Below are 21,253 nucleotides of genomic sequence, written 5' to 3'. Positions count from 1 at the left end.
CTGCTGGACGGCGGTGGCGCTGCAGCGGACGTTCGTTCAGAGGGTGAACTGACAAGGATCTGAGGATGGAGAGCTGTCGGCGGGTCAGGATGTCCAGCAGGAGGACCGGAGTCGACTTCAAGGATCTGGCTCTGCGGCTGTGAGGCCGGGGGCCTCGGCACAGCCTGGTAAGTCTGCTTCTGGCAGCTCTCTTGTCTCTTCGTCTGTGCAGTCTGGGGTGTCTGTCCTGGGGGGTCCGTGTGCCTTGGGGGGGGTTCCCGGGGTAGTGGGTGGGGGGGGCCCTGTCTGGGGCTCCTGCTGTGGGGGGGAGGGGCTTGTGGCTAATGTGTTGCATGCCTTTATGTCTGGCTTTAGCGCGGTGCTGTCGCGATGCGGGGATGGTGGGCCTCAGGCGTTGGCGGGGTCCCCGGTGCAGGCATGGACCGGGGGGGGGGAGCGTGCAGGGGTCGGCGGTTGGGGGGCAGGGCGTGCCTGCCCCGCCGCCCGTCATTCCGGGTGCAGCGGCTGGTGTGGGGTCCGTTTCGGCGGGCGGCTCGCAGGTTGCGGGTTTGGTAGCTCCTGCGGTGACGGACCCCAAGAAGACGGCGGGGGACGGTGACGGCGTGCGCCTGTCGGACGCGGCGCGCTGCGAGGTTTATGTCTGTTTTGAGGGCCCCTTGGGGGCTCATCTCAAGCCAGAGGTGAAGGAACGCATCTGGAAGGGTGGGTATGTGGAGATTTTCTCCTTGCTCCCCCTGGAAAAGTTTAACCTGGATAAGGTTAAGCCGGACGAGAGCAAGAAGGAGGAGGAGGAGAAGCGGCGTTATCGGCTGATCCCGAGGACGTTCGGGAATTGGCTGCAGGCATTCAACATTCTGGCTTGCGTCATCGGGGAAAAGTCGCCTGAGTGTTGCTCGGCGCTCTTTTGTTACCTCGATTCTATCGGCGAGGCGATGCGGGTGTATGGGGGCGTGGCCTGGTTGCGGTACGACGAACAGTTCCGGCAACGGAAGGCGGTTCGCCCTGACTTGCGGTGGGACCACAAGGATATCGGCCTGTGGATGAAGCTTATGACACAGGCGCGGGGCTCCAGCACCCCCTTTTCCGGGGGGGCCGGGGGTGGCGTTTCTTCCTCTGCACCGTCGGCCTCAAAGCGCAAGGGGTTCTGCTGGCAGTTCAACGAGGGGAACTGCAAATTCGGGGGCTCTTGCCGCTTCCGGCACGAGTGCTCCAGTTGCGGGGGCTCGCACCCTGGGTCTAAGTGTTTCCGGCAGGGAAAGGGGAAGCCGTCTGACAATGGAAAGGGGGAGGACCCCAGTTCGGGTGGAAAGAATGGCACAGTTCTTAGGTAGGTATCCGGATCAGGACGCGGCGCGCTTGTTGTTTCGGGGTTTCTCCGAGGGGTTTGTGATTCCGAGTGCGCTTGAGAGTGTCCCCCCTGTGCCTGATAATTTGCGGTCTGCCAAGCTGCATGCGGCGGTGGTGTCCGACAAATTGGCCAAGGAGGTTTCCTTGGGCAGGATGGCGGGTCCTTTTTCCTCCCCGCCGATGGGGGGCCTGGTGGTGTCCCCGTTGGGGGTGGTTCCTAAGAAGGAGCCCAACAAGTTTCGGATGATTCATCACCTTTCGTTCCCTAAGGGGGTGTCGGTGAATGATGCGATTGATCCGGACCTTTGTTCGGTGTCCTATGCCCCCTTTGATAGGGCGGTTGCGTGGGTTCGCAAGTTGGGGGCGTGGGCCCTTTTTGGCCAAGACGGACATTGAGTCCGCCTTTCGGTTGTTGCCGGTACACCCTAGCAGTGTTCATCTGTTGGGCTGCGTTTGGGAGGGTCAGTTCTTTGTTGACCTCTGTTTGCCCATGGGTTGTGCCATTTCGTGCTCTTTGTTTGAGGCTTTTAGTTCCTTTTTGGAATGGGTGGTGAAGGACGTTTCGGGGTTGTCTTCCATCATTCATTATTTGGACGATTTTTTGGTGATGGGTCCGGCCGATTCCCCGGTGTGCAGGGTCCTGTTGTCCACGGTGCAGCATGTCTTCGGGTCTTTTGGGGTAACGCTGGCCGCAGAGAAGACTGAAGGGCCTGCTACCGCTTTGCAGTTCTTGGGCATTGTGATTGACACGGAAGCGATGGAGTGTCGCTTGCCGCTGGATAAACTGAGTGACCTACGCACGTCAGTGGTGGCCGCGCTTGGGAGTCGCAAGATTCAGTTGCGGGCGCTTCAGTCGCTGTTGGGGAAGCTTAACTTCGCTTGTCGCATTGTGCCGATGGGTCTCATTTTTATTGTCGCCGGCTGTTTGTGCGGTTGTCGGCGGACCATAGGGCGGATCTTTTGGTGTGGCGTTCGTTCCTGGAGTTGTACAATGGTCGGTCACTCTGGATGGCCGGCATGGTGTCTCAGGGCGAGTTAGATCTGTTTACGGACGCGGCCGGGTCGGTGGGGTACGGGGCTTTCTTTCGGGGGCAATGGAGTGCGGGGGTGTGGCCGGCTTCTTGGCGGGAGGCCGCGTTGCTGGGCAACTTGGTGCTTCTTGAGTTGTTCCCGATTGTGTTGGCAGTGGAGCTGTGGGGGGAGGCTTTGCGGGACCGGAGGGTCCGCTTCCATTGTGACAATATGGGGGTGGTCCAGGCCATCAATAACACGTCGGCTTCCTCTCCCCCGGTGGTGCGTTTTCTCCGGCATTTGGTCTTGCGTTGTCTGTGTCTGAATTGTTATGTTTGTGCTGTGCATGTACCGGTGGCTGATGCTCTGTCTCGTTTTCAGTGGGAGAAGTTTTGCGTCTTGGCACCGGAAGCGGAGCGGAACGGGCTGCCCTGTCCGGAACACTTGTGGAGCATCGCCTTCGCTTGATACCTGGGTTGGTCAGGAACTCGGTGCGCCCGTCTACGTGGTCGGCTTATGAGAAGGTCTGGGGTGAGTGGCACGGGCTGGTGAGTGACCTTGGGGGCTGCTTCTCGGATGCGGATCGCTTGGGTGCGGTGTTATGTTTTCTCGAGTTGCAGGTGGAAACGGGCGTGTCCGTTTCTTGTTTTAACCGGAAGTTGGCGGCTCTGGCGTTTCTTTTTCAGTTGTCAGGAGTCAGGGATGTGACCAAGGATTTTATGGTAAGGCGGGCGGCGCGGGGCTTCAGGCGGGGAAAGGGGGCTCCGGACTCCCGCCGCCCGGTCTCGTTTGCTATGTTGGGGGCCATTGTGGGTTGTTTGGGTGGGGTCTGTTCCTCGCCATTCGAGGCAACCCTCTTTCGTGCGGCTTTCGTGTTGGCTTTTTTCGGGGCTTTTCGGGTAGGTGAGCTGGTATGTCAGTCCCGGAAAGGGGGTGGTGGTCTGGATGTGGCTGAGGTGTCTTTTCGGGGGGCAGGGGTGTCTTTGCGGGTCCGCAGGTCCAAGACTGATCAGTGTGGGGTGGGCCGGGGGATTGACTTGGGCGAGATACCGGGCTCCCGGGTGGCTGCCGGTTGGCCGGCGGCCAATTTTTCCTTGCATTCCTTCCGCATTGGGGCGGCTACGGAGGCGGTTCGATGGGGTCTGGAGGAGCGAGTGGTGCAGAAGATTGGCCGTTGGGAGTCTGGGCGGTTCCGGCTGTATGTCCGCCCGCATTTGTTGTAAGACTGGAGGGTGTGGGGGTGTTTGGGTGTCCTTCCGGGGAGAGTCCTGGGGGGGGGTCGTGTCTTTTTCGTATAGTCTTGTGTCGTGTTTCTGTGTGAACCCTCGTGTTCCGTGTTTTTTCTTCTTTTCCGTCTGATCGTTGTTTTGACTGGGGGTGTGGTTCCCTTGGTGGCTATTGTCTTCTTTTCTTTTGCAGGTTCTGAATGTTTGGTGTGGATCCTGGGGCACTCTTATGTGTTCTGGGGGGCGAAGCGGGCGGATGTTCGCCCGGATGGTCGGCAGTTGGGTTTCTCTAGGAGGGAGGCCAGGGTTAAATGGATTGGGGTGCCGGGCATGCTGTGGTCCCGAGTGTTACCTGAGGTTCACCGCTGCTCCAGGTTGGATAGGCCTCCTGACGTGCTCCTGTTGCATGTGGGGGGGAATGACTTGGGGCTTCGTTCCATGAGGGAGCTGATCCGGGACATTAAGTTTGACTTCTTGCGCCTGCGCACCCTCTTTCCGGACACGGTGGTGGTGTGGTCGGACATAGTGGCCAGGACGTCGTGGCGTTTGGCCAGGTCGGTGCACAGGCTCAACAAAGCGCGCATCAAAGTCAACAAGGAGGTGTCCAGGTTTGTGGTCCGTAATGGGGGCTTGGTGGTGCGGCACCTGGAGCTGGAGCGGGATGTGGGATTGTTTTTGCGTGGGGATGGAGTTCACCTTAATGCGGTGGGCATCGACTTGTGGTGCTTGGGTTTGCAGGAGGGTTTACGCAGAGCTGTGCGGGTGTGGGGGGACGCCCAGGCGTAAGGTTTCACGCTGGGCGTCTGTGGCAGAGGTCTCTGGGTTTTTGAGGGCAGGGGAGTGGTACGCTCTTTGGAGAGCGAGGGTCTGGGCCCATCGTTGGTATGGGTGTACCTGCCCTAAGAAGTGGTGGTGTTAAGAATCATAGTTGGAAACTGGCTGTATCGGTGGGAGGAGTGACAAGTGTTTGTCCCCGAGTCGGTGTAAGTGCGTCTGGGGGCCTATGGTGACACGAAGATGGTGGCAGATACAGCCGGTTGGTCAGTTTAAGGGTGCCTTCTAAAATCCGGAGACCTATTGGGAGAGCAGGTATTTTTGTTGTCAGGCTGGTTTTTGAGGATTGATATTAAAAGGATGTAATAAAATGTGGTTTATCATTTCTGTTGTGTTAATAAATAGGCTGCCTTGGCCGTTTTAAAACCATACCAGGTGTGTGTGTCAGTTATTGGGACACAGGGAGGTGTGGGTGGTTAGGTGGTAGCCCGGGCAGCCTGTGATATTGGGCAATACCCCAGTCAAGAGGAGGTTTACTAAAAAAAAAAAAAAGTTTTGAATTTAGCTATGTACTTTACAGTTCCCCTCCCTTCAGGAAAATCCCAGTGACTTCCTGTTGGCTTTCTGGTAGTGGAATAATGGGTACATTTCTCCAGAGGCACATAGACCACAAAAAATGACTATGGCAGAAGTTTTATTCCTTCATCAAAATGTAAAAGAAGAATGTCTACAGGTACACTTTACCATAGGTCCACATGTTCAAGAAGCAGTGAGGAGAAGCTTCCCAGAAACCCCCTGTGCTCTCAGTACACATCAGTGAAGGGGTTGCTATGGACAACTGCTGTAGTGCTGAATATTTTTATCTCCTGTTTTTTTTTTCCCCATCATTTATTTCTGTGCTAAAGCAGATGTTTAAGGAAGCACAGTTAGTTTGGGACATAGAGGAATGAATCTGCATGTACCTACTTACTGTTACATGTGGTCTTGTGTTGCCAACTGCTGCAGTGAAGTACGCGGCTCACTGTCAGGAGTAGAGAGAAAGCTACGACTTCCTCTGTATCCCTCCTCCTCTCACAGGCAGAAGTAGTGGCTCTGTCTCACTGCACGGAGCTGCTCAGGATGACTCAGAGTGAGTGAGTCACACTGACAGCTCAGCTTCTTCCACTCGGCTTCGCAGCTTTCCGGGATATCACCCTGAGCTCGCGGGTGTCCGTGAGCTCAGGGCAGAAAACAGGAGTCTCCCGCGATTTGCGGGAGACTTGAGATGTCTGCCAATATATATGACTATTATCATTTTTTGGCTGCTATCCTACAAGAAGCAACTGCTTACTTACCCACATGTATACTTTTTCATTTAGAGACTGGCCAGGTGTTTGATTGACATACCTACAACACTTTCTCATTGCTCTCCTTGAGTTGATTGCAATGCCTCTGGATCCTGCCCCCTCAGCTCCCTGTTGGACTATTTGGCCGCCGCTGTATGGAAGCACTGGCTTTAAGCACAATGACGCGGCTATATTTGTGAGTATGTTGTCTCCCCACATGGGTTATTCATACTCCAATAGCCATCAATCCTGCATGTTTATAATACAATAATAATAATTTCTTTCCAGACCTGCCTGCACACTTACACTCCTGACGAGTGGGCAATGCGACCCACGAAACGTGCGTCGAGTTTCCAAGATACATGTAGTGATGTGCATATTGTTACGAGACATTTTAATATATTTTTATGACTATGTTCTGTTTTGTGTATGTCAAACATTCATGTTGTATTACTTTGTATATTGGTTCTACACAATAAACCAGATATATTTCAACTTGAATGTCATGACTATTGGGTCCACCTCATATAAAGTCCCGCTGGGCATTTTCTCCTTTTGTGATGAGAGAGGGGATAAGAGAGAGAGGGGGGATGAGAGAGAGAGAGAGAGGGGGGATGAGAGAGAGAGAGAGAGAGGGGAATGAGAGAGAGAAAGGGGGGTGAGAGAGGGAGAAAGAGAGAGAGGGGGTGAGAGAAGGAGAGAGAGAGGAGAGGTGAGAGAGAGAGAGGGGGTGAGAGAGAGAGAGGGGGTGAGAGAGGCGGCTCTAGCAACCAGTGACCAATAGAGTCTCAGGTGGAGGTGGGGGGTGCCTTTTTTGCTGCCCCCTGCAAAGTGCCGCCCTAGGCCTGGGCCTTGTTGGCCTAGGCCAAAATACAGCAGTGACCCTAAGGCAATAGGCCGCACACACCTATGTATACAGGAATATTGTTTTGTGAAAACTTACACGGGATATTTTAGGATTCACACGACTCATCTCCATATTTGCTGCATTTTGTTTTGCTTCAAAATGAATTTTCTGGTGCCGTTGCTTTAATAGCTGAGAGTGTACGTCACTCATTTCCCCCTGCGGAGTGCTTGGAGTGTGCAGTGTGCTGATCATTGCTAGATTGCACATCATAACGTATAATGATACCCTATGGAATGCAGGTGAATGCTTTATGCAAACCATATTTTCTGTGTTAATAAGTGACTGTCCCCATAATACTGCCAGCCAGGAGAGATTTACAGCCACTTCATTTATCTGACAGCCAACTGTTCATATTAACACTTTAGTTGCTGATTCCTGGGATGTATCAAATTCCCTGACTCAGCAGAGTAACTACAGAGCGACCTGTTTGATGGCAGCGTCATGCCTCATCAGCAGGGTGCACAACTGGACAAATCATGTCATTTTCAGCTATGTTTGTTTTACCGAAAGATATTTTGCTTATTTTATTGCCCTAAAAGCAGTACTAAACCCAAAACCAAAAATGTATCATATTGCAGCTTACCAATCATTAGATGTGGTGGCTGCATAATTTTTTTTTGTAAGGCCCCTTTCACACAGGCTTTCTGATCCGGTCCACCTGATAGGCGGATCTGATCGGATGCCCCATGCACCCCTATGGAGCAGGGGATGTCAGCGAAGACATTTCCACTGACACCCGCTGCTATCCGATCCGATGTGGTCAGTGAAATCCAGACGGATGGAAACCCTATTTTTCATCCGTCTGGAGGATCAGATGAAAAAGGACAGATGGTCCGTCATCATCCGATCTCCCATAGAGGACAGCTCCATCTCTGCACACAGAGTGGAGACGAATCTGTCATCCGCCTGCTCAGCGGGGATCAGCGGATCGATCACCGCTGAGTAAAACGGAGTCCGCCGAGTGCACCGCCCATGTGTAAGGGGTCTTAGGCCGTTTTCCCTTCTGTTTTCACCTGGTGACCCGGCCAGTAAGGCCCCTTTCACACATGCTGTCCGTTTGTCCATTTTTCATCCATTGATTGATGGATGAAAAATGGACATCAATCCATTCCTATGTAAATCGATGATCATTCATTTGCATCCGTTTTCATCAGCTTCCGCCAACATTAGTTTTTTTTGAACGGATGAAAGCCCTATTTTTCATCCGTTAAAAAAAACGGATCAAATGAAAACGGATGACAACGGATGACAACGAATAACAACGGATGACAACGGATGAAAAACGGATGAAAGCGGATGACGACAAATGACAACAGATGAAAACAGATGACAACGAATGACAACGGATGAAAAACGGATGAAAGCGGATGACGACAAATGACAACAGATGAAAACAGATGACAACGAATGACAATGGATGAAAAAAGGATGAAAACGGATCACAAAGGATGACAACGGATGAAAAACGGATGAAAATGGATGATAACGAATGACAACGAATGAAAAACAGATAATAACAAATGAAAAACTGATGACAAAGGATGAAAAACAGATGTTGACTGGACTGAAAAAAAAAAACTGATGACAAAAAAACATGACTGAACTGATGAAATGAACGACCGGTCCGTTTGTGTGAAAGGGGCCTAACACACATAGGGTTGCCACCATCCATGTAAAACAGAACACATATGAATTAAACAGGTTCTTTGGCTGATTAATGTGATAATTATGGGCGGGGGCTGAGCTGTCTGGGTTGCGGACCCAGGTGCAGAACTCTTGCGGTACCGCGCTAAAGCGGCTCTTCAACTCTGCAAGTGGCTCCACTATGAATCCGGCGATAAATGCGGCCGTACCCTGGCCAGGGCGCTCAGAGATCAGCAGGCTTCCTCTTATATCCCATATGTCACTGGTGTGAACGGCCACAAATTACACTTACCCAGGGAAATTTCCCAGAGGTTCGGAGACTTTTATTCGGCCCTATACCATCTGCCCCAGAACCCTTCTCACTCAGAGGCGGTCACCTCCTATCTTGATACCGTTAATCTCCCACGGGTTCCGTCGCCGGAGAGGGAGGCGTTGGAGGAAGCATTTACTGTGGAGGAGCTTTCTGTAGCTCTCAAGTCCGCAAAAAGGGGTAAGGCTCCTGGCCCCGATGGGCTGACGGTAATGTATTACCAACTATTGCAGTCACACCTCCTCCCTCATATGATCAAGATGTTCAATGCAATTGGTCATTCTTCCACCTTTCATGCTGACTCTCTGCTGGTTCACATCTCGGTCATTCCTAAGGAGGGGAAAGATCCCGCGGCGTGCAGGAGTTACAGATCGATCTCCTTATTGAAAACCTGATCTTGATCAGGTGGGGTTCATCCCCACCAGAGAGGCCAGGGACAACACCATCAAAGCCCTGAATTTGATATACCTGGCCAGGACCCCCTGCTCACCGACGGTCTTCTTGAGCATGGATGCCGAGAAGGCCTTCGATCGGGTAAGCTGGACTTTCATGTTTGAAGTGCTAAGATGCTTTGGGGTTGGCCCCCGTATGTTAGCTTGGATTACCAGTCTCTACTCCTGTCCCAGGGCTATGGTCAAGGCGAATGGGGTGTTTTCTAAATCCTTCAGAATTTACAATGGCACCAGACAGGGATGCCCCCTCTCGCCCCTTCTTTTTGCCCTCTCTCTAGAGCCCTTTCTTTCCAAGGTGCGCTTGAACCCTGATATCTCCGGGGTACAGGTGGGCACTGCCGCCTATAAGATTTCGGCATATGCCGACGACCTCCTTTTCTCCTTGACCAACCCCCTGATCTCCCTGCCCAATTTACTCTGCAAATTCGAACTTTACGGGACAGTCTCCCATCTTAAAATAAACTACCACAAGTCGGAGGCGATGGGGATTTCTGTGTCTGGCCGACTCCAGGATTTCCTTCGTCACAGCTTTGCCTTTAGGTGGAACTCGACGGCCCTGAAATATCTGGGGACGTTCCTACCATCTAACCCTGCTGACGTGTTCCGCTTAAACTCCCCCCCCCCTCCTGTCCGCCACTGGTACCCTGCTAGTTAAATGGTCATCTGGACTGCACTCTTGGTTTGGTCGCTGCAGTATCCTCAAGATGTCTATCTTGCCAAAATATCTCTGCTTGTTCCAGACCCTGCCTGTGTCAATCCCTGCTGCTTTCTTTAAGCAGGTGAACGCTGTCTTTACCAAGTTCATCTGGGCTGGCCGTCGGCCCAGGCTCAGCAGGAAGGTTCTCACAATGCCCAAAGCCTATGGGGGGGTGGCAGCCCCCGATGCTAAGAGATATTACCTGGCGGCCCACTTGAATAGACTAGTGGACTGGTGTAGACATTCTCACCTGAAACTCTGGACGACTCTCGAAATGTCTCTCTGTCAGGTACACCTCCCGGGAGCCCCATGGTGTATTGGTTCCGTTCCGGCGATGGCTACACACCACCCCTTGGTGGGCCCGACCCTTAAGGTCTGTTCCACGGCTCTGGCTTTGGACAACACACGGACTGTATCCTCGCTCTTGTTCCCGATTCTGGGAAATCATGCCTTCCCCATGGGATGTGGGGGGGGGGGGGCAGATTTCGGGCACTGCTGGAACAGGGGCGTTTCCGGGGGTCTCACTTCGGTTCGGGTTTGACTTGGCCGTCTCTTGTGCAGCTGCCTTGCGTCAAACGGCCCTTTCGGACTCACCTGTTGGCAGGCACTTCAGTTGCTCCATTTTTTTTGCGACCTGGGACCCCGCTCGGCCTTTGAGAAACCACTGACGCCCCTTGAGACTCTTCTCTCGGGGAACACCCCTCTGCCTCACGCCTTATCCCAGATATACGCCCTGCTTTCGGAGCCAAGGAAGGATTTCGTCCTCCCCGGTATCTTAAAGTGGGAGAGGGAGCTGCAGAGGACCTTCACGACGACTCAACGCCGGAACATTATACGTTTCTCCCTTAAATCCTCGATTTGTACTCGCCTCCAGGAGGTCAATTACAAAGTACTGTCTCACTGGTTTATACCCCGGTGAGGATTGCCGGCTTTTTTCCAGAAGCAACCGACAGATGTTGGCAGGGCCAGAGTGAACGTGGGACCATGCTTCACGTGTTCTGGAGCTGCCCCTTACTGAACGACTTCTGGAGGGAGGTGCGGAGGATCTCCCAACAGATGACAGATTATGCTCTTAAGGATGACCCAGCCCTCTTCCTTTTACACTGTTCCTCTGCCCCACCAGATCGATATAAGAAATCGGTCTTACGTCATCTATTTAACGCTGCCAAAGCGTGTATAGGCTTGTGCTGGAAGTCCACCAGCCCTCCGATAATACAGTTTTGGCTGTCCAAAGTTAAGCAAATCAATGATTTCGAGGACCTGGTGCTGACCTCACAGGGCAGGAGGGAACTCTATACTGCGACCTGGGGCTGTTGGAACATGTTTGCCTTTTCAGACGAGGGGAGAGCTCTCCAGGGCACCGCCTGACCTACCGGGTCTGCATAACTGCCGCCCCGCATGGGATCCATCGGACGTCTTCCTGCTCCTTACTTCCCCTTGTTTTCTTCTGGGCCCTATTGGAGACGAGATGTTGATATTTCCTATACGCCCTGAGCTGAGTCTCCACTGCTTCCTCTCTCTTTCCATTTCCTCCATACCCCACTCTTCCAGACCCCTCCTCTTCCCCTCCCTTGTATTTTCCTTCTTCTCTCCCTCCTCTCTGGCACTCTCCCCCTCTCTACCCTCCCCTTCTTTCTTTTCTCCCATCTCCCCCCCCCCCCAATCGGTTGTAAGCCCTTCTTCTCTAGCTCCCTGGTAAGAAATGCTCTTTAGTTAACTCTACCTCCACCACGTTTGGTCATATATTTATTGTGGTACATTGTGCTTGCTAACTAATGATGATTTTCTTTGCTCTAGATCAGCGTACCATTTACACTCTATGTTTAAGCAGAGGGTTTCTCTGTTGTTTGTCCATTTGCTATTCTGAATATGTACTGATGCCTCACTGACGCTTTTCTCACTTGTTTAATGTACCCCAGATATTTGCTGCAACACTGTATCACTTTACTGTTTTGATTCATCTTTTTGTTAATGCCTATTTTGTTCTCAATAAAGAATTTGAAAAAAGAAAAGGTGATAATTATACTCACTTGCTGCCTTTTCTGCATTTAATTAGCCTCAGAACATGTGAAATTATTATGTGTTCAGGTATAAAGGGATAAGGTGGAAACCGTAAACACACCTCCTGTTGGGCCGAACACCCTCCTGTTCAGTTCCCACCAGAAAAGGTCTAACCCAAACGGCAAACCCTATTAAGTTTACAGGAACAAAACTCGAAAAATCAAAAGTTCCCATGTTGAAGGCTTATATAATATAAAAAAACAGTGTCCCCTGATGTAAATTCATCGTCATTCACGACGCCTGCCGAATCGCCAGACCCGAAAAAGAACAACAAAAAAACCATAGGTAAGGGTGGAGTAAGGGTAGGTAAGGGTGGAGCCAAATGGCGACGTCACCTGGTTGCACCGCCCCCTTGTGATCTCAGTGACCCAGCATGTACAGTCGGTGGCGTCACCATGTTGAGTGCATGTGGACTGGTATGATTCGGGCCGGGGGTTGCTCACTCATCTCGTCCCTCGTTTCCTGGCCTGCCAGACTGCATGCTTGGATAATGGCCTGGTAAGGATTGGGTGGGGGGAGACCCCCACACCGTTTTTGCTTTTCATTTTTTTATTGCATTGCCAGCAATGTTTTTTTTTATTCAGCTGTCAGCGGGGAAGCCCATTGACAGCTGATGACTCATCAGTTGTTAAGGACGTGGTGGCCGGCTTCCCGTCCCTGCTCCTTAGCAACCAGCTAGTCACTGTCAGTGAGACACTTTTTGGCGATCCAGGCTGCCACCACTTACCCCACTAAGGAACCGCCAACGTGTTTGCCATCTCGCCTGCTACCAGTGTCGGTCAACTACAAGAAAAGGGTGCCGAGTGCTGAAACCATGCACCCCCTTTACATCTAACTACTGCAACCATGCACCCCATTACATCTAACTACTGAAACCATGCACCCCCCTTACATCTAACTACTGCAACCATGCACCCCATTACATCTAACTACTGCAACCATGCACCCCATTACATCTAACTACTGCAACCATGCACCCCATTACATCTAACTACTGCAACCATGCACCCCATTGCATCTTACTACTGCAACCGTGCAGCCCATTACATCTAACTACTGAAACCATGCACCCCATTACATCTAACTACTGCAACCGTGCACCCCATTTCATCTAACTACTGCAACCGTGCACCCCATTACATCTAACTACTGCAACCATGCACCCCATTGCATCTAACTACTGCAACCATGCACCCCATTACATCTAACTACTGAAACCATGCACCCCATTACATCTAACTACTGCAACCGTGCACCCCATTACATCTTACTACTGCAACCGTGCACCCCATTACATCGAACTACTGCAACCGTGCACCCCATTACATCTAACTACTGCAACCGTGCACATCTTAGCACCTGACTGCTGCAACTAGGTCTGCCCCGCTTAAGCATTCACCTGTACGTAAGGAGTTCCTCCTCTACTGAGATCAACTTTCTAGATGCATTGCTGCAACACCCAGTTTATAGACACACTTTTATTTCCCTGCGCGTCAACGTCCTTAAAGGGTCCCAATGTAGCCAGTAGAAGATTTACTACAAAGACTTGCAAAACACTCTATCCTGAGGGCAGATTTGTGTTTAACTTTAAATATTTATCTTGCAGGCCTAAACTTAGACCCTATGATTGAGAGCTCTCGAATAACATAGTTGATCTACGTTGTTACCCTTGTTTAGTCACTCAGGGCCATTCATTTCACAGGGAGAGTTACTGTTTATGCCCTTGGGGTTCACAGGTCAAAGGAACTATTGTCTCTATTGGAAGATTTCCCCTGATTTTCTGGGGAAAACCCAAAATGTGGGATTTTCTTTTACTTATACTTTCAATAATAATGGTAAACAGGACACATATAGAGGGTGAATCTCCCTAACCACTTCGGCTCTGGAAGGTTTTACCCCCTTCCTGTCCAGGTAATTTTGTTGTGATTCGGTACTGCGTTGTTTTAACTGACAATTGCATGATCATGCGGCGCTGTACCCAAATAAAATTGATGTATTTTTTTCCCCACAAATAGAACTTTCCTTTGTTGGTATTTAAACACCTCTGCGGTTTTTATTTTTTGCGCTGTAAACTAAAAAAAAAAAACAATTTTGAAAAAAAAAAACAATATTTTTTACTTTCTGCTATAAAAAATAGCCAGTAAAAAAATGTAAAAAATCAAATCAGTTTAGGCCAATATGTATTCTGCTACATATTTCTGGTAACAAAAAATCCTAATAAGTGTATATTGATTGCTTTGCGTAAAAGTTATACAAACTATGGGATACATTTATGAACTTTTTATTTTTTTTATTGTTTTTACTAGTAATGGCGGCTATCAGAGCTAAAAAAAATTGCACTGTTACTGTATAAATGACACTGGTAGGGAAGAAGTTGACACCAGGGGCGATCAAGGGGTTAAGTGGGCTCCTAGGGAGTGCTTTCTAACTGTGGGGGGAGTGGATGCACTAGAGCAGGGGTGTCAAACTCAATTTAATCGAGGGCCGCATCAGCAATATGATTGCCCTCAAAAGGGCCGGTTGTATCCGTGAACCCAGATGTCCAGAGCATCGCTTACCAGTACATAAGACGTCAGGAGCCTCCCCACCATCAGAAGTTGAGTCCCCCACCCTCCTTTACATTACAGAGCACCACCCTTACTTTGTGCTGCTGCTGGGAAGAAGCAGGAGGCATTGTTGGAAAGCAGAAAGCACAGGCTCTGGAGGAGGGCTGGAGCTCTCCTGCAGCTGCAGGAGAGGTGCGAGGGCCACATGAAATGGCCCAGGGGGCCGGATTCGGCCCGCGGGCCTTGTGTTTGACACATGTGCACTAGAGGAAAAGAGAGAGCTTAGCTAAAACACAAGATCTCTCTTTTCCTCCCTGACAGAACAGCGGTCTGCCTTGTCTACATAGGTAGACTGCAGTTCTGTCATTCCGCGTAACGATCGGCAGGTGGTTATTGCGATTGGACACATCCGGAGCAGCGCTCCGGCTGCGCACGTGTGCCACCTACATCTCGTGCACAAAATCACGTACATGTACGTGATTTTGCGCAGTCAGGCTGCCCTACCCTACACTAAAAAAAAGTTTTTCCTTTAGTTATACTTGAATACAAGCATCACATCTAAGAATTGGAATGGAAAGCTGAATTATAATACATTTTTGCTTTTCGGTTTAAAGTAGAAGTCCACCCTAACACTAAAATCCCTGCATCTACAGACATAAACAATCTAACACTAACTTTTCTAGCCCTGTAAAGAGGAAATTAGAATACTTACCTTTTTTGAAGCCGATCTGACCCGATCCCACTCTGAGCTGTCAGTTTCGGCTTCGCAGAGATCACAGCCGACAACGGAAGCCCCATAGTAAGTCTATGGGTGACGTCACTTCCCATTCATTTCACAGCCGTGGTCGGCTGTGTCCTCTGCAGAGCTTCCGCCGCTGGAGACCGGACCGGATTGACTTCAAAATAGGTATGTATACGGATTTCTTCTTTACAGGGCTAGATAGGTTAGTGTTAGATCATGGAGGTCTGTAGATGTAGGGATTTTAGTGTTAACCACTTAAGCCCCGGAAGATTTTACCCCCTTCCTGACCAGGCCCTATTTTGCGATTCGGCACTGCGTGACTTTAACAGAGATTTGCGCGGTCGTGCGACGCTGTACCCAAATGAAATTTACGTCCTTTTTTTCCCCACAAACAGAGCTTTATTTTGGTCATATTTGATCACCTGTGCGATTTTTACTTTTTGCGCTATAAAAAAAAAAGAGCGACAATTTTGAAAAAATAACAATATTTTTCACATTTTTTTATATGAAATTCCCCCCAAAAAAAGTAAAAATCTATTTTTTTTTAACATTTTTGGCCAATTTGCTTTCTGCTACATATGTTTGGTAAAAAAATCGCAATAAGCGTATTTTGATTGGTTTGCGCAAAAGATATTGCGTTTACTAACTAAGGGAAAGTTTTCTGTCATTTTTGGTGGGTTTTTTTAACGAGTAATGGCGGCAATCTTTTTTTTTTTTTTTTGCGGGACTGTGACATTGCGGCGGACAGATCGGACCCTTGACTGACATTTTTGACACTTTTGGGGGTACCAGTGACATTACTGCAGTAATCAGTGCTATACATATGCACGGTTACTGTAAAAATGACACTGACAGGGAAGGGGTTAACTTTATTGGAGACGCATGGGTTAAATGTGTCCTTAGGTTCGTGTTTCTAACTATAAAGGGGCGTGGCTTTTTGTGTAACCACAGAGATATACGATCCTACATAGCAGGACCGTATGATCTCTGCAGTTACACAGGGGAGAATGACAGGCGGCTTTGTTTACATTAGCCACCTGCCTTTCTCCCTCTGCACCGGACGATTGCGAATGACCGGCGGACATCGGGTCCGCCGGCCACATGCGCGGCCTTGTTATATAAAATATATATGTAAAATATATATTTTGGGCCTGAAGATTACTTCAGGCCCAAAATATATACATATATATATATATATATATATATTGTGACAGGAAGTCAGGTAAATCTATGGGTGTTGTCACCGACAGGAGATATATTTCTGCTTGGTTTAGACAATTCACCAATTACTATCAGGTGTCGGCTGCAGAGGTAGGCAGGAAGGTGTACGGAAGTTGAGAAAACTTTCAGCTGTTCAGAATGAGGCAATTAAGACCTCTATAATTTGTCCAAAGGAAGTCGATTGATTGCTGTCTCCTGAGGCTGTGTAAGCTGGGGAGAGCAGTCAGATGAGAGACTTCTAAAGGTGAGGTGTTGAACTTTTTCTGTGTAAAGAAAACACAAATGGACATTTGAGTGTCTGCTGTAGGACAAGCAGTGTCTGCCCAACAGTAGGTTGGGAAGACTCCTTAGGTAGGTTCCTGTGTGTGAGAAGGTAGACGCCCACAGCGGCCAGGATTTATTTTGTGTTCTATTTTATTTTGATGTTTTTGCTGCATGCACTTGTTTGAAGAAATTGGAAGAATAAACCATAAACTGTTGTTTTCAATCACTCCTCGGTAGTGTTGAGCGAACACGGACTGTATTATTCGTGTTCGTACCGAATAATTGGATTTTTTGTACCCGAACACGGACACGGACACTTTACTGTATGTTCGGGTAAAAATCCGTGTTCGGTCGTTTTATTTCCGGGTTTTGCATGCTTTGGCGCTCTTTTCATGGCGGGCTTTCAACAGCCAATCAACAATCGTTTAACTGGTGTGCCTTAAGCCATCCCAGCCATGCCTGCAAATGTCTCAGTAGCTGTGATTGGCCGTCTGAAGCATGTGACCAAGTCTTTATAAGTTCGAGGCAGCCGCAGCGGCGTCATTATGCTGCTTAGATTCAGGGACAGAGCACACATCAACGTGCTGGCTGCTGATTAGGGAAAGATAGGCAGGAAAAAACCATTTGTGTCCGGATAGAATTGAGGGACAGGTCGGAGTGTTTAGGCAGGGCGAGTTGTAGGCATTTTAGGGATAGAGTCTGCTGAATTATAGGGTCAGTGTCTTCTACAAACTACAATCGATATTGCTGTGTGGGGGGTGGGGTCTGCACTCAATCCTGATCTACGATCTCTTCTCAATCCTGTTAGGGACAGAGTCTGCTGAATTTTAGGGAAACTGTGTTCTACAAACTACAATCGATATTGCTGTGTGGTGTGGGATTGGAGATAGGCAGGTGTCAGTGATCCACATCCATTTTTCTGTGTGTGAGCTGCAGTGAACACAATCTTTTTGGGCTGCAGTGAACACAATCTTTTTGGGCTGCAGTGAACACAATCTTTTTGGGCTGCAGTGAACACAATCTTTTTGGGCTGCAGTGAACACAATCTTTTTGGGCTGCAGTGAACACAATCTTTTTGGGGTGCAGTGAACAAAATCTTTTTGGGGTGCAGTGAACACAATCCTTTTTGGTGTGCAGTGAACACAATCTTTGTGGGGTGCAGTGAACAAAATCCTTTGTGGGGTGCAGTGAACACAATCTTTTTGGGGTGCAGTGAACAAAATCCTTTTTGGGGTGCAGTGAACAACATCCTTTTTGGGGTGCAGTGAACACAATCTTTTTGGGGTGCAGTGAACAAAATCCTTTGTGGGGTGCAGTGAACACAATCTTTTTGGGGTGCAGTGAACACAATCTTTTTGGGGTGGAGTGAACAACATCCTTTTTGGGGTGCAGTGAACAAAATCCTTTTTGGGGTGCAGTGAACAAAATCATTTTTGGGGTGCAGTGAACACAATCTTTTTGGGGTGCAGTGAACACAATCTTTGTGGGGTGCAGTGAACACAATCTTTTTGGGGTGGAGTGAACAACATCCTTTTTGGGGTGCAGTGAACAACATCCTTTTTGGGGTGCAGTGAACACAATCTTTTTGGGGTGCAGTGAACACAATCTTTGTGGGGTACAGTGAACACAATCTTTGTGGGGTACAGTGAACAGAATCTTTGGGGGGTACAGTGAACACAATCTTTGTGGGGTGCAGTGAACACAATCTTTGTGGGGTGCAGTGAACACAATCATTGTGGGGTGCAGTGAACTCAATCTTTGTGGGGTACAGTGAACACAATCTCATACTGAAGGTTTGAGGGTGCTGCCTGTTCCATACTCCCCCTACTCCTCATCTAGCCTTTTAGGGGTACAAACAATAGTAATTGGGGCCTAGTGTGGTTGTGTACGTGTGATATACATACACTTTTTTGGGATCATATTTTCTATTCCGCTATTTAATCAAAAACCTTTGGGGATCAGTTAAATTGGGGGATAGTCTGTGTTGGTACGTGTGAGAGAGATCCACCTTTCCAAGTTGTTGGGGTTCATCTCATACTTCTGAAGGTTTGAGGGTGCTGCCTGTTCCATACTCCCCCTACTCCTAGCCTTTTAGGGGTACAAACAATAGTAATTGGGGCCTAGTGTGGTTGTGTACGTGTGATATACATACACTTTTTTGGGATCATATTTTCTATTCCGCTATTTAATCAAAAACCTTTGGGGATCAGTTAAATTGGGGGATAGTCTGTGTTGGTACGTGTGAGAGAGATCCACCTTTCCAAGTTGTTGGGGTTCATCTCATACTTCTGAAGGTTTGAGGGTGCTGCCTGTTCCATACTCCCCCTACTCCTAGCCTTTTAGGGGTACAAACAATAGTAATTGGGGCCTAGTGTGGTTGTGTACGTGTGATATACATACACTTTTTTGGGATCATATTTTCTATTCCGCTATTTAATCAAAAACCTTTGGGGATCAGTTAAATTGGGGGATAGTCTGTGTTGGTACGTGTGAGAGAGATCCACCTTTCCAAGTTGTTGGGGTTCATCTCATACTTCTGAAGGTTTGAGGGTGCTGCCTGTTCCATACTCCCCCTACTCCTAGCCTTTTAGGGGTACAAACAATAGTAATTGGGGCCTAGTGTGGTTGTGTACGTGTGATATACATACACTTTTTTGGGATCATATTTTCTATTCCGCTATTTAATCAAAAACCTTTGGGGATCAGTTAAATTGGGGGATAGTCTGTGTTGGTACGTGTGAGAGAGATCCACCTTTCCAAGTTGTTGAGGTTCATCTCATACTTCTGAAGGTTTGAGGGTGCTGCCTGTTCCATACTCCCCCTACTCCTAGCCTTTTAGGGGTACAAACAATAGTAATTGGGGCCTAGTGTGGTTGTGTACGTGTGATATACATACACTTTTTTGGGATCATATTTTCTATTCCGCTATTTAATCAAAAACCTTTGGGGATCAGTTAAATTGGGGGATAGTCTGTGTTGGTACGTGTGAGAGAGATCCACCTTTCCAAGTTGTTGGGGTTCATCTCATACTTCTGAAGGTTTGAGGGTGCTGCCTGTTCCATACTCCCCCTACTCCTAGCCTTTTAGGGGTACAAACAATAGTAATTGGGGCCTAGTGTGGTTGTGTACGTGTGATATACATACACTTTTTTGGGATCATATTTTCTATTCCGCTATTTAATCAAAAACCTTTGGGGATCAGTTAAATTGGGGATAGTCTGTGTTGGTACGTGTGAGAGAGATCCACCTTTCCAAGTTGTTGGGGTTCATCTCATACTTCTGAAGGTTTGAGGGTGCTGCCTGTTCCATACTCCCCCTACTCCTAGCCTTTTAGGGGTACAAACAATAGTAATTGGGGCCTAGTGTGGTTGTGTACGTGTGATATACATACACTTTTTTGGGATCATATTTTCTATTCCGCTATTTAATCAAAAACCTTTGGGGATCAGTTAAATTGGGGGATAGTCTGTGTTGGTACGTGTGAGAGAGATCCACCTTTCCAAGTTGTTGGGGTTCATCTCATACTTCTGAAGGTTTGAGGGTGCTGCCTGTTCCATACCCCCCCTACTCCTAGCCTTTTAGGGGTACAAACAATAGTAATTGGGGCCTAGTGTGGTTGTGTACGTGTGATATACATACACTTTTTTGGGATCATATTTTCTATTCCGCTATTTAATCAAAAACCTTTGGGGATCAGTTAAATTGGGGGATAGTCTGTGTTGGTACGTGTGAGAGAGATCCACCTTTCCAAGTTGTTGGGGTTCATCTCATACTTCTGAAGGTTTGAGGGTGCTGCCTGTTCCATACTCCCCCTACTCCTAGCCTTTTAGGGGTACAAACAATAGTAATTGGGGCCTAGTGTGGTTGTGTACGTGTGATATACATACACTTTTTTGGGATCATATTTTCTATTCCGCTATTTAATCAAAAACCTTTGGGGATCAGTTAAATTGGGGGATAGTCTGTGTTGGTACGTGTGAGAGAGATCCACCTTTCCAAGTTGTTGAGGTTCATCTCATACTTCTGAAGGTTTGAGGGTGCTGCCTGTTCCATACTCCCCCTACTCCTAGCCTTTTAGGGGTACAAACAATAGTAATTGGGGCCTAGTGTGGTTGTGTACGTGTGATATACATACACTTTTTTGGGATCATATTTTCTATTCCGCTATTTAATCAAAAACCTTTGGGGATCAGTTAAATTGGGGGATAGTCTGTGTTGGTACGTGTGAGAGAGATCCACCTTTCCAAGTTGTTGGGGTTCATCTCATACTTCTGAAGGTTTGAGGGTGCTGCCTGTTCCATACTCCCCCTACTCCTAGCCTTTTAGGGGTACAAACAATAGTAATTGGGGCCTAGTGTGGTTGTGTACGTGTGATATACATACACTTTTTTGGGATCATATTTTCTATTCCGCTATTTAATCAAAAACCTTTGGGGATCAGTTAAATTGGGGGATAGTCTGTGTTGGTACGTGTGAGAGAGATCCACCTTTCCAAGTTGTTGGGGTTCATCTCATACTTCTGAAGGTTTGAGGGTGCTGCCTGTTCCATACCCCCCCTACTCCTAGCCTTTTAGGGGTACAAACAATAGTAATTGGGGCCTAGTGTGGTTGTGTACGTGTGATATACATACACTTTTTTGGGATCATATTTTCTATTCCGCTATTTAATCAAAAACCTTTGGGGATCAGTTAAATTGGGGGATAGTCTGTGTTGGTACGTGTGAGA

The 21,253-nt window shown here is 48.6% G+C and overlaps 2 protein-coding genes across 3 annotated transcripts in view; one reads left to right on the top strand and one right to left on the bottom strand.

The window, feature by feature from the left end:
• The window catches only part of LOC309546509 (beta-1,3-galactosyltransferase 5-like), a 404,656-nt gene that overhangs the window by 89,166 nt on the left and 294,237 nt on the right, over nt 1–21,253 (bottom strand). The gene's annotated exons all lie outside the window — the stretch shown is intronic.
• On the top strand, nt 1,838–4,370 carry LOC309546616 (uncharacterized protein; the record flags this gene model as incomplete). Its single annotated transcript, XM_082246355.1, has 3 exons — nt 1,838–2,270; nt 2,740–2,889; nt 3,778–4,370. 3 exons carry the CDS (start codon nt 1,838–1,840, stop codon nt 4,368–4,370), a joined length of 1,176 nt encoding a protein of 391 aa, XP_082102481.1.

The sequence above is a fragment of the Pelophylax lessonae genome, assembly GCF_965119305.1.
Source record: "Pelophylax lessonae genome assembly, chromosome: 2".
NCBI classification, from domain to species: Eukaryota; Metazoa; Chordata; class Amphibia; order Anura; family Ranidae; genus Pelophylax; species Pelophylax lessonae.
The sequence above is the reverse complement of the archived record's forward strand: the minus strand, read 5'-3'. Positions and strand labels throughout refer to the sequence as shown.